We start from the raw sequence: 14,561 nt of genomic DNA, 5'->3' as shown, positions 1-14,561 counted from the left end.
GGTTTGTCATATTTGCTCTAGCATTTCCTGGACTCATATTACAGCTTTATAAGTGTGTTTCAAGGCAGCTGACCTGGAAGCTGGTTTCGTATTTTGGATTTCTAGAATACAAACAGATCCTTCACAAAACTACAGTTAGTGACTCAAAAAACCTTACAGATTTTCTGCTGTGTTCTGTTGCTTGGTCACTTTACATTAGGACATACTTTCTAAAGTCATCTTTAACAGAGAGGAAAAACGCTGCCTGAAAACTAGGAAGCTAACTCAGTTCTTTAAATAGCTTCAGAGTAAACAACAAAACACGCACATGCACCAATGAACACTCTTTAAAACAAGCACGCTAAGATATCGATTGAAAAATACTTATGGTTGTTTTTTTCTTCCTGGATACTTCCATTTAGAAAGAGAGTAAACAAAAGAAACACACATACCTCAGCCCAGAACTCCGCATATATGTCATTGGCCGTCAGTCTGGTAACTGGCCACAGCTTTGTTACAGAACACAAATCACAAGCCGTCATCATCAGACCAATCACTCTATCTCTAAAAAAAAAACCCAACCATTACATTGTAAGTTTGGTAAAGAATTTGTGATCACACCGCAAAGTTTTTACTTGCCCTTCCTCAGTTCAATCAGCAGTAAAGCATATATACTACAAAATTTCTCCCACCTTGCTTGTTTCTTCCTCACTTGTTTATGATTCATTGGTAAGGCATCACACAAATTGTATATTATATTCCCTGTAGTATTCCCTGCATTGTTTGCAACCAGAGTTCATTGACCATCCTCTGCACAATCACATTCATAGAAAAGTACACAAGAATGCCTGCCTGTTAAAACACTCACATGCCCCTCCTTAATTTTCTGAAAATACAGTACAAGTCTATAAAAAGAAAGATGGCATATCCTGTTGCTGCATTTCTTTCTGTTCTTTAAAGAGAGAGGAATACTTGCTCCAAAAAAAGAGGAAAAACTAGTTCTGAGTCTATCTCAAGGTACTCTGTCACTGCTTTGTTGGAATGAATTCTAACCCTGACAAAACAAGAATCCTACATGTAACTGTCATATACGCTAACGAACCTGTTCACAGAATAACTGAACAGCATCAGTAGGATTATAATCATTGTTAGAATAAGGCACACACAAAAAATCTTATTTAAACAGTTTTCTAGCACTCATCTACTACCCAAACCTATGGCTTATGAATCTAAGTTTTATAAAGAAAACTGGTAAATTAATGAATGAATTCATGTGTTTTCCACCTAACGGAGAATTTAAGATGACACTTAGGGACACCTGCACCTTTGTTAATAATGCCTATTCCATGAAAAAAACATACAACTTGCTAACTTGTGTGTCAATGTGATGGCAGTCATTAAAACTGTACCATCAGACAAATATACCAGGGAAAATACACAAATACACAATAAAATCAATAGGTAAAAGGCAAAGTGCAGTTCCCCTGAGTTAAGAAAGAGTTTCATCAGCCATGTAAGGACCAAATTTAGCATTCCATTGCATGTACAGATACCAACTAGAAGTCTTGGATTCTTTAGCCACCTTACAAACTGATGTCCTATCTTTGGGCATGTGGCTTTGCACTGAAAATGCTCTGAGGGCAGGTAAGATAAAAAAAATCTAAACAGAATATTCAATCACACACTAAATAGTTGTGATCCTATTTAAATTTTATAAACCCTAGATTCAATATTTGTGGTAAATTTAATTCTAAGATTATCAGGAGCTACTATATCTTTGTCTTTTTAAGATGTTGAGGTTTTTTCAAGTCTGATAAGCTTCAGTTCCATACTGCGAAATAAGATTTTAGATACTGCCCTTCCTACAGTGTTGTAATAATTTATTCAAAACTACTGGCAAAAACCTGTAAATCTCCTCAGAAAGAAGACCCAAGTACCAAAGTTCCTTTTGAAAAGAAATCAGAATCATGACTCAATATTTTCCCATATTACCTCTCTAATTTTTCCCTGCATTGGATTAATGACAGGATCCACTTTCCAGTAAAGAAGCTCTGAAGGGCTGCATGAGCACTTTCATGAAGCCTGTTATGAGACACATCTCTCATCCAGGGCGCACTATGTTTTGCTTATGTGGACAAAGAGAATCATGTATTTATGAATATGAATATATGCTCTTGTATATTTTTAAAACTTGGAGCTATCTTAGTTCACAAAGGTTGAGATCTGACCAGAATTCTTTCCAAAAAAGCATGTTGACAGAATAAAAAAATACTGACATAAAAATAAACCTAAGTAATTATTGCACTATACCTTTTTCCCCACCACCTAACTGCCTGTGCACTAACTTTCCGCTGCAGATGATCTGTCACTGAACTGTGCAGTTGCCATCCAAAGGCAGTGACATGCAAATATAAAGCAATGGAAATTACTGTTACATACTTGGAATTTTACACACAGCTCGTCTTAGAAATCTCATATGTAAGAAAATTACTGTGTACACAATACACAGCACTGTGTTATTTTTGCAAAAATAACATTTTTCTTTCTAGGACTAATGCCATAGTGAACTAATACTAGTTTGCTGCTTTACCTGTGTGCTTGGTTCTTAAGGTTTAATGCTCCTGTCTGATGCAGCTCTTCAAGCTGTTTTCTATTTCCAAAATACAGGGCAAGGTCTGTGGCAATGATGGCTTTCCGGATGATCTCAAGTACTTGCTCATATTCGCTGGAGCTCAGATTGGAGAAGACATTGTGCCCTTCCAGCTATGAAAAAGTAAAAAACCAATAAAAAGCACAAGCTCTAATTCTGAGATGATTTCAGTCTTTACTTCACCAGACAGGTTACAACGGTTTTACAGCCCAATGACAATTTTTGTTGCAAATTCAAATGCTGACAGCCTGAAATTCCCATTTTTATCTTTCCCTTTTAAATACTGTCATGAAACCTATGACTAAGCCACTGATTTGTTTTTGGGACTGCTCCTTCTGAAGCCTAAAGGTATTAATAGAGAAAAATACTAGCTTTTTCTTCTCTGATTTATAAGCACTACAGACACAGCACTTCCAGACAGTATTAGCTTGGGAGCTTGTGATTCAATCTTGATCCAGAGTACTGCATTGCCAAGTTGGTAAACTGAGTGTCTGATTCACTGTGAAGTACAATTTTGATACTGCATAACACATGGATAAGGAAACATTTAAGTTAAAGTACTAAAATAATTTTGTTTTCATAGTGTTCCAAATGAAATGTGCCTGAAATTGCTGCATTTACCGATACAATTTTCTCTATAGAAATAAAGTTAATTACAGTATTTTAATGTATATGAACATTTAGGGGAAAAAGCTGCTTTGTTCAACCATGAGTTGACTGACTCATAAACTAAAGACAATGGTTTCTGCTATGGAGGCTCTGGCAACATGCCACTGTCGCCCCTTTTCAATTTCCACTATGTATTATTGCGCATTTAACTGACAATATCCATGTACTGTGATCGCTCATGAAGCTATATCACATTTTGAAAAGTCAACACTATTTGCTGTCTCTAAGATTTGGAAAACAACTTGTCAGAAGTCTTCCTACTGTTCAGAGGAAACAGAAAAATAAGAAAGAATGAGCTAGCCATGTCAAGGTGTGCACATTCACAAATAGAAAATACTATTAAAATATAACAAATGCAGATGTGTTTTGACATTTAATTTGCATTTGGGCTGAAGCTCATAAAAAGTTTCCCTGACTTTTGTCAAGCATTTACATAATTTGTTCAAAATAAATCCTCCGTGGTACAAATAGGCTTGGTTTCTCTCACCATCTGGAACGTAAACATCATTTTCCAACATTTTTCAACATTTTTACTGGGACAAGTAGATTTATTGTGAATAATGAATAGAAAATACAATCCGTCTTCTATGTCTCAATGCTCCTTTGACAGACTCCTAAGTCATAGGACATGATGTTTAAAGAAAAAGTTCAGAACATTTTAACCCATCAACACTTTGGGAGCAGGAAATGACTACTACTAGTTTTCATGATTTAGGGTTTTGGGGACCCTTCCCTCCCCAACCTTGCTGCCTAATCCATGAGAACAGGCTATTTGTCCTAATATTTAAATTATTCTAGATTCTATTCTTTAGGTTTTAGAAGCTGCACTATCAGAAAGACCACTGTGACAGCTTCTGTTCATACTACTAGAAAAGAACTGATTCTGTTAAGTACTGACAGAAGCTGCCAGTTCTGAGCATGTTATTTAGGCTTTTGAGCAGTACATACAAAGTACAGCTCCTAAGATTTTATTCTTTCCCTGCTGAGCTAAAGCTAGTGAATAGAATCCTCTGTATTCATAAGTATGGTGTACACTAGAACTGCAGGTGGATGAGCAAAGCAGCTATAAAGTTTCACAGAGTGAAAAGTACTGCAGGTTACTAACATAAAATTAAAACTCATTGAGATAAACCCTAAAGGGATTGGTGGGTTGGCTGGTGCTTTTTTTAATAACAGTCCAGGAATTCAGTAGGGCTTTTTGATTCAAATGAAAAACAGCAAGTCCAAAAGGCTGCTCTAATCTGCCTTTGCTGCTAATCACCGCCCATGGGCCCTTGGGTAGCCAGTGTCCGAATCGACTCTACAGCCCTGACCACCTATCTCCCTTTCCTCACTCACACTGACAGCCAAGGCTAGGAGCTAGCAAGGAAGCAAAAGGGTTCCCTGCCTTCTTGGCAAATGGGACTTTCACCAATTACAACATTTCTGCAGGAAAAATGCAAAATGATTTTTGAAGAATGACTGAAGTCTGCTTCACGTAGCCATAGTGGGACAGAGAAGTGTTAAATGACTGAGGAACTTGCTCACTGTGCCCAAACTCACGTGAAGAATGAATACTAAAAATCTAATGCCATACCACCACTGAAGGATTCAATTACACCCTCCTACATAGAGGAGCATTCAGAGATAAAGCTTCCATTCTCTCATGAAATGTATATGATACCTAAAACCATAATCACAAGATGTGCTTCTGAATACAATACAGAATACGTATTTTTCCTAAAAGGGGATTAGGTATTTAAGAAAATAAATATCTTCCCCCTGAAAGACCAGAAAGAAAGAAAAGTTAACAACAAATTAGTGGCACAGCAGCATGGTAAGGCTGTGCATTGAGCGTGCGCATGGTAAACTAAAACCAGCAAGCACAAGTATGTTATGGACTGGCAGTGGTTTCATAGGTGAGAGTTCTCATTCTTCCAATTGAGCATGAAAAAAAACTTTCACTGATGAGAAAATATCTGTGTGTCAGTAGCACACTTGGATTTCCCAAAATGTGTCTGCATGCTTTCTTGTAGTTTGCCATTCATTAAACATACAGACACATTGCCTCATATTAGGAACTCTCTTTCATAGAATATTACCTTACTCAGGTTTTTTTTATTTCAAATTGCTGAATAACAAAAAAGCACATGATAACATAATGAAACAAGTTTAAAATTTTCATGCGTGCAAAATTAACATTTCCTGCTTCACGCCACACATTTAATGTTCATGGAATTTATTACAGCAGGTTTTCAAGCTTCTCATGCAAACTTTTGCCAGTACTTGAGTTTTCATTCAGAATTTCAGGATGGTTGAAGACTTTGTTGAAGCACATCATGCCAGAAATATCTAAGCAAGTGGGAAACTGATTTTTCATTTCCAAAGTTCCTATTCCATATGGTCATAGGAAAAACCCTCATTGACTCAGAAGCTAAAAGCTCCAAAGGAAGGCCATAAGCAAAGACCTTCAAATACACAATATTTTTTATAACATCAAGATTTTGGGAAAGCTATGGTTTGTACTATTATTGAATGCTTGGGTTGCTAATTGTGGAACCTGGCTTGCTGTAATAAATCTTCCACTCTTCTAAATGAGCACTACAATCCAGAAATTAACTTAAGCATGCTTCAGAAAATCTACTGGGTAATGACGTGACTCCTATTTACACCACTGGACTCTACTGCACAGAAGATACAATTTCAATAATCCTACCTGCAGGATGGACACAGTCTGCGAGAAGTGGTGCTGTTCCATTGTTGATGTGGAATAGAGAGCAGCTAAGGGGTGATCAAATTTCTGAAGATAGCTGTTGCTGTAACCTCTGTGATCCAGGTCATGACACAGGCATGCAACTAAAAGACCTTTTCGCTACAAAAAAATCGAGATAAACATGAAAAGTAAAATGTATTTCCCGCCCCTAGATGTCACTCTCTTCCAAAAATACTGTAAAAGTTGCACTATGCTTACACTGCCTTCAAAAAGCACGTGGAGAAACACTCTTAAAATTGCAAGAAACACGAAAGTGAGGACGTGCTGAATTAAAATTCTTGGTCCAACTGTAATTGAAACCTTTTACATATTATGAATTTTAAAAACATTGTTGCACAATCACATACTGTTGGAGGGATTCTGCTTCAGGAAGAAATCTGAGTTCTAAACAGATAGTCCGGTCATCCACTGAATCTTTACCATGTTTATTAAAAAAATAAAAAGTGCAGTTATTGAGGAAGAGGAAATACATGAGAAGTATGATCTCCTGGTCAAGGCAGCTGCGCCAAAGTCCAATGCTAGACCTGCCTCTGCCACACTCCTCGAAGACAATGACCAAGTCTCCTAGGTGAAACTTTTCCTACGAAGTCACTAATGTGAGCCACAGAAACGCTGGACAACAGCAATTGCAAAGAAAGTAAGATGGTAACTGATTTCTTTGTTTAATTAACTCTTAATATACTGAAGAAATGGAGTCCCTGAAATCTCTCTTTCAATACACAAAGTACGTGAACACTTGCAAAAGTTTTTCACACAGCAGGTGTGTTTTGAAAACATATTCATTAATGTTTGTGAAGCAGTCACTGTCGGCATGGAGTATCATAAAAATGTCTTTATAGACTTAACAGCTCTGTCTAACAGCTGGTTCTGATGAGTGTTCAGTAAACAAGGAAAAGGCTATAAAATGAAGCAGAAGAAGAATACTGATTAACCACGTATTAAGTGAGCAACATCCAACCTGTATACTGTATGAAGAGGCACATGATTCTGTGGAAAAATAGCAAACGATGTAACTAAAGATTTTATCACAAATATGCAATGTGCAGAATTAAGGTTGTAGCAACCCTAACTGTACTTCTGATTTTGAGACCTTCACTTTTATTTTAAATCCTTCACTTTCATTTTTAATGATGTTTTTTCAATATTGCATCTTGTGAAGTGCATTTTTAAAAAGCACATAACAAAACAGATGATGCAGCAGCACACGTCCACACAGATCCTCAGCAGAAGCGGAACCCTTAGGAACACAACACACGCCTATATTACTTGAAGTTGTGCACTAACAGCTGTAGGAAGCTGGTATCCCCTTTTTACTACTACCAGGAGGGGCAAGACGTGTAACCTATAGACTTGAAAAACAGTCTCTAACAGCAAAAGAAAGATGAGTCTCAGAATCCTTTCTGCTACATGTTAGATCTAGTGGGCTTTTCTGTCCTTCCCCCACAAGTTTAATTCTCCTGTTGCATTCTTTACAATCTGTATTTTTTCCAGTCTTACAATTCTCATCACTTTGTCCCTTGTACCAGATGGTTCTCTTTGTCTAGCTTGTCCCAGTCTCCATGTCTCAGGACGTCATTCTTGCCTTAGTCCTTCAGGATTATACAATGCCTAATCTCAGTGCTCTTGACCTTGTACCCATTGTCCCTGCTTGGGTCCCTACTCTTTGACCACTGCCAACTGCTGGATCTACTTCTCTCTAGATCAGAGTTTCCTTTACAGTGTTTCACACTTCTCCCCTCTCTAAATCTATCGAGGTTCATGTCATCATCCCTCACCTGAGACCAGCCCAACCCAAACTTTCCTTCAGCAGTTTCCTGTATTCTTGTTGGATTCATCTCCAGTCTCAAGAAAGGAGACTGCTAGAAAGAGCTGGAACATAGACTAGGATAAGGCATTCAAACAGGTGAAGGCTGGCTGGAGTTTGGCAGGGAACAAAGACTGTTTCCATCTCTCTTAACAGCTGCCTCTTTTGCTCTCCCTGTCTTTCTTACTCTGCATCTCCAAAAAGATGGGGCTTACTACTTGGTTAGTACTAAATGTTATCAGAGCTTTAAATATTCCCTGAGGCTGCAATCCACAGATTTTCGTTGTTAAAGGAATACTAATTTTTTTAAACTTGTATAGCTTTGCCAACTTTCAGCATACGCCTGGCAAATGCCACTTGCCCATTTCAGTGTCAATTTTCAATACCCTGCTTTCCAGCAGAATAAACTAGACCTTTTCAAAGGAAAGATCACCAAATTTTATTTTACCCTTATACACTGAACAAAAACTTGATTTCCCCTAGCATGCTTCTTTAAAAGAGCCAAACAATTTTGGCTGAAATTTCCCCACATGAATTAGCTTGAGGAAGTCATGAAGTTTGGAAAATTACAGCCCAAATGGCTAGTATTTGGCAAAGTTATACACAACTGAAAACAGGTTCTCCCAGTCAGAAGTTTCAGGTAGTATTAATAATAGACAGCACTCCCAGTTGCACCTACCATCATTTGGAAAAAAACAAGTGACAGTTCTTCATAGTGTATATTAACATTTAACCATTCTAAGCCTTCCATTTTATTGTTATAACTTTTCCAGTTAGTGATCTATTCAAAGTATTTTTTTTCCTGATTTTTTTAAACACTATCCATTTATCTTTAAAATATGTACACACACACTAAGGAAAACTGTAGTATAATAAAAGTTAATCAGTGAATTAGCACATTTGGACGACTGTTTTCCTTCCATCCTTTCTACTCTTCTCCTTTACTCACATATGTCAACCATCTCTGTAACCCTTGTCCTCCTATTCAGGATCTCCCAGACCTCACCGGGTTCAAGATCCAGGGTGTTTCCCTTCCCTTATTACAGATCTGACAGTTAGTTAAATAATTAAAATAAAGACTGTGGTTGTAAGTGGGCAGGGAGAACATCAAAATGTGGACATGAATTTATAGCAAATCTGCTACTGCTTCTGCAGTGGGCAGACCTGAAAAACGTGAAGGAAAGACTAGGATTAGGAATCTGAGTAATTCTCCTTCCTCAAGCTTTCTACTCCCCCCCATTCCTCTGCAGGGACCTTTATATACACTCTGCCCAAGCTGACAGCAAAACCCTAGCATAGAAAATGTACTTCCACAACGGCTGATAACTCTGATGAGGTCTAGCAACTGATACAATCATCTCACCTACCTCTAGATCAGTGAAAAGCCCCTGGTTGTTCTGAAGTATGGCATACATGCAATGTGCAACGGTAACTGCATGCTTCCAGTTGTGGTAGGGCACACGGCGATAATTCTTCTTCACAGACATAGTAAATCGGCATAGCTTTTCAAGTTCAAAGCTAGAAAGCAATTAATTTGGTCAGAGACAAGAAATAAGAACGGGGAAAAAAACCAACAGAGGAGAAAAGATGCTCTTTGATTTACTCTTCTTGCTAGGATTGACTCTCATTGCAGATGACTCATTGATTACGAGAGTCATTCAAGTTTTGGCAAGGACAGAGGAGTGTGAATACCTGACAATGCTCTTAGTTTAATCTGTAAAGTTCTGGAACATAAGTCAAGCTACTCAGCTCAGGCAACACAATTGCATAACCTTCCGTGCTCCCAGAAACTTGAAATGTGGTTTCTTTAAATTGTTATCTATTCCACCTGCCAAATAGTGAAACTCTGCATCTAATGGACAATTTGAAAACATAATTCGTGATCAAAACAGAAAATTAGGGGGTTTTAAGCAAATGACACAGAAGAAATAACCCTGTTTAAATTAAAATTTCAGTCAAAAGCCAAATGCATAAATTGTTTTGAATAAAAGAAGTTGAGATACTCCATATTGACATCGTGAAAAGAAGATTTTACTTTTTCCAAGACTAAGATTTTTTGCCAGTTTGGCCAAATGAACAGAAATTCACATTTCACTGTTTCTTCATTTTTCACCAAACAATATTTTGTTACGTAATTGTCAGTCAACCATGAAAATGCCCCAAATCTATAGCATTTATGGGATTATTTCTTAAAGATTTTTTTTTTATATTTTTGCTATTAATATAGACAAGCAAAATGAATTTATGATCAAGAGTATTTTCACTAAGGTAATAATAAAAAGCAGTAATAAAGTAATTGTTATGTTCGGCTTATATGCTCATCAAAAACACCTCTGGGAGAGTTCATATTCTGTAGTACCAGAGCTCTACACAATCTTTAATAGACTTTATCTACTGATGTCCCTTTGAAAGGAAAGCTGAATACTTTTTGTTTACAGATGGGAAATTCAGGCACAGATTAGATATCAGGTAAAATTTTCTAAAGTACCTAATACGAGCAGCCCGGGGTGAAAAGGAAATATTACACTTGAGCCCAGAACTGAACTGAAGATGCCAGAGTCCCAAGTCACTGACTTTTTCCCTCATAAACAGATCAGTTTTCCTTTATTCTCATTTTTTCCCCTGTTACTGTGGTTTGACTTTGTTTTAAGTTCCATGTTTTGATAATTTCTTGAGTATCTCAGGGAAGTGGTATTAATGTTCTAGTTTTGCAGTACATGTGGGCTGAGAAAACAAAGCTCAATGTCTCTGACCTATATGTAAAAATGTAAACACATCTACTATATGGAGCCAGTTAGATATAAAACATATTTCTATGGTTGTGTGCTGAGCAAGGTAACTCTTCTTCTTAGCCATAGTCTGACATTAGAAAAAAAGGAGGCATATTGTCTTTCAAAAAAGCTTTAGGCTTTCTTTTTTAATTCGAGAAAGTTAAGTCATTCAGCTCTAGAACAATTGTTAGAACTACTGTTTGAAATAGTACATCATAATTCAGAATTTCACAACAGTCACTTCCATCTACGTCCAATATCAACTCAATGGGATAGTACAGTTGTAGGCAAAGGGAAAATCATTACCAATGATGCTGTAACGTAGAATACTATTACTTCCTCCACTGCTGTATTTTGTATACTTGATTAAAGCAGTAAAAGATTATTTCTTCATGAGAGCAAAGAAAATGTAGTGAGTATCACAGATTTTTCTCCAAAATCCTCCCCGGACAGGACAGTTATACGTTACATAGATGTATACTTAAAGGCACAACATTACTCCTCAATATCTTAAAAATCAAATTTTAGTCCTAAAATAGCTGTACTTGTTTCAGAGGGTTGAGAAGTTTTGTTCTTTCAGAAATTAAATACAAGTCCAGTCCCAACAGCCTCCTTTTCAAATATTTTCCTCACTTTTGTTTCTTTAACGTTATATGTGAAAGCTGAGACTCATTTGAAAAGTGTCAAGTAGATATCAATCCTTTCCCATCAGTTACACCTTGAAAGAAAGAGACTGGGAGACAGAGAGGGAAAAGAACAGAACTTAGCTGAAAATCTGAACCCCAATCCTGCATCCACAGCCATTCAGTCAGGAATGGAAACAAGCTAACTACACTGAGCAGTAGAGAACTGTATTTAGAACAGTCACCCATTTTGCAGTATTGAAGAAGACATGAGAATGACCCTCAGGTTTGACTGTATGCTTTGAGGGCATGGAGGTTCATCCAGTTACTAAGATGAAACAGTCACCAGCAAATGTTTCCTAAATGTTGCTCCTTTTTGCAGGGAGATACTTCCCCTTTCAATTGCCCATCTGTAGATTTTTTCCATAATTCGGCGCAGCTCCTTTCTTTCAGCAATGGGACATACTTAGCCAAGAGACTACCGATCTTAGTAATGATAATGGACACCAAGAGAAAGGACAATAAACGAAACATTTCATTTGAAAATCATTCACTTCCATAATTAATGCACAGTGATGCCGATAACTGATTTATTTAGCAAGATAACATCTAACCTTGCATTATTTTAACCATATACTATATTAATTTCAGCAACTATATATTTGAAAAATCAGTGTTCATGGACCTTCTCTCCTTTTTGGCAAGAGTACCTTTAATATCTTCACCATCTTCTGTCTGAAAAGCAATCTCATCTCAGAACCAAACAATACTTCTATATATTGGAAGGACAACTGCTTGGATGATACAATGAATTCTTTTACCTGGCTGTTCTCAAATTTTTTTAACTGAAGACCAAGAAGCTGGGACAAGAAATCCAGCCTGCTTATTACAGCCCTGTACAGACCAGACATAGTAAAAAAAGTCCAAAGAAAATAAGACCTTGAATAAGAAAATAATGATCTCAAAATTTCCTAATAAATAAACTCATACATAACAGAATTAAAGCAATAAATCATGTACTTCATACCAGGCTGTCCCACAGGACTGGTGAACCATGTAGACAAAAATGGCAGGCCAGACATCCTCATACGGACTGATATCAAAGTGGTACCTAAGAAGAAAGTTTCAGCTTAGTAAGGACAAACACCTTTTCATTCTTACTAAAAGCAAGTGAAAATGACTAGGTAATGTATATCTGATAGCATTCACTTGTTTCTGAATATACACAGAAAACTGACTTTACAGGTTATATTTTCCAGCAATGTAAGTTAAGATATTTCCTAAGGAAATGGAACTATGCTCATAGAACCAGAGAATCATTTAGGTTAGAAAAGACCCTTAAGATCATTGAGTTCAACCGTTAGCCTTTGGCTTTGTTTAGTTAATAAAAACACAAATCTTTATTTAAGAATCTATTGCTTAAGTAATGTACAAAAATCTTTGTTCTACAGGAATGATGAGAGCTTTACAGTCACTCCTAAAATATTCCAGATGTTCCTCCCAGGAATTGTAAAGATGATGTCTCTAATAACATATTTACTGGCTTTTTTTCAATAATTTCTGTCACGAATTCGGTGAGAGTCGCTCTAATTTTGATCGAGGAAAAAAATCAACTTTTACTGACTAATAGAAATTAAGCCCAAACTTCAAAAATCAAACATTTAATACTGCGGTTTTTATGTTTCATTAGCTGAGGACTTCTCGCCTCTCCCGATATCAACATTTAGGCCTAATATTAGGGACCCGCTCAGCATAACTGTTTGTCCTTCGATTATTAATTAACCCCTTTCCCTGCACCTGCTGTGCTCAAGTCTTCTATTTACTTTCCATTGAACCCAGCTAAAGGCTTGTGCGTACGTGGCATACTGAACAGCACAGCAGGTGCAAGAGAGCTGAAAGTAGCTGAATTGCTTGGAAAACGGTTAAATGTATTCCAATTGCTTGAACTAAAGGATGTTAATATAATTTAGAATGAAACCTGTCATCTTTGCAAGTAAAAGTCATTTTTGCTGAGGAGGTGGGTTATATAATATCATCTAACAAAGCACAAGAAATTGTATTGCAAAGAATAAGCTTCTATTAGGGTTAAATCCTGCCAGCTGCTAATACTCTGGCGTTCAAGCAAAACACTTCAGCATGTAGTGAACTTTAACTGTGTGCAGCCCCTGTTAAGCATATGCTTGCATGCTTTGCTCACTCACAGTGACAATGCTCAGCACCTGACAGGAGTGAGCGAGCTCCGGAGATTAGGTTTACAAAGACAACTCAGATTTTGTGACTCAATATCATAGAGTTCTGATTTTAGGTACCTGGGCCAAAAACAGTGACTAAAAAATGAGATGAATCCCGGTGTTAGGGTTGAGTGGGGACTGACTGATAAAATACAGATAGAGGTACATCTTCAGCCCACAGTAGATCCTTGAGAGCTGAAAGCAACCGAATTCTTTCAGAGAAAGCCTAAGAGGCTGGATGGGAAGTCCTCCTCCAAATTTAGGCCGCAACTCTAAACTCTGGCACCTGGGATTCATAACCCTGAACTATCTTCAGAAGTTTGGAGATCTGTATCCATCTTTCCCTCCCTTCAAGAAACACAAGCAGATGCACAAAACACACACACGAAAAAAACCCACAACAATTCCCACCTCTACCCCCCCAAAAAACCAAAACCAAAAAACACACAACCCAGAAAATCCCAGGAACGAGCTGAATCTTTTATTCTAAAATGGATACAAGGGGATGAGATCATACATTTGGTGTTAACTACTGATGTTCCAGCTCAGCCCCCTCTCTGGCTCTGAGCTGTTGGTGACGTGCGACTATCAGAAAGACAGCTCATCTCTACAATCCTTACATATAAACTAATGCTTAAAGCAACTACTGTAGCTACCTGAGGAAAATGCTACCATTCTGCGTAGGTATTATTTTACATCTTTGATAGATAAATTTTGTTCACAGGTCGTTAAGTATAACTAAGTATAAAAAAGCCAGAGATAAACCCCTACGATTTTGGGATAGTTCAATAATAAAAGTGCATCCTACAAAACCCTCCACTACACCTGGGGGGGGTGGGGGGGGGAAATCATCTTTTTCACAGATTCGTCTGTCCTGGTTTCGGCTGGGATAGAGTTAATTTTCTTCCTAGTAGCTGGTACAGTGCTGGGTTTTGGATTTAGTGTGAGAATAATGTTGATAACACGCTGATGTTTTAGCTGTTGCTAAGAAGCACTTATCCTAATTTAAGGACTTTTCAGTTTCCCATGCTCTGCCAGCAAGCAGGTGTGCAAGAAGCTGGGAGGGAGCATAGCCGGGGCAG

At 37.5% G+C, this 14,561-nt stretch overlaps 1 protein-coding gene across 1 annotated transcript in view; it reads right to left on the bottom strand.

The window, feature by feature from the left end:
• PDE10A (phosphodiesterase 10A) overlaps positions 1-14,561 on the bottom strand; it is a 197,713-nt gene that overhangs the window by 14,734 nt on the left and 168,418 nt on the right. Inside the window, exons 16-20 of the mRNA XM_050893753.1 lie at positions 12,276-12,359; positions 9,222-9,372; positions 5,994-6,149; positions 2,570-2,742; positions 432-543 (exon numbers count right to left, since the gene is read on the bottom strand). Of these exons, the coding sequence (XP_050749710.1) occupies positions 432-543; positions 2,570-2,742; positions 5,994-6,149; positions 9,222-9,372; positions 12,276-12,359 (676 nt within the window). The remainder of the gene's footprint in view (positions 1-431; positions 544-2,569; positions 2,743-5,993; positions 6,150-9,221; positions 9,373-12,275; positions 12,360-14,561) is intronic.

This window comes from Gymnogyps californianus, chromosome 3, assembly GCF_018139145.2.
Source record: "Gymnogyps californianus isolate 813 chromosome 3, ASM1813914v2, whole genome shotgun sequence".
Lineage (NCBI taxonomy): Eukaryota > Metazoa > Chordata > Aves > Accipitriformes > Cathartidae > Gymnogyps > Gymnogyps californianus.
Note: the sequence above shows the minus strand (reverse complement) of the source record. Positions and strands in the feature narration are given on the sequence as shown.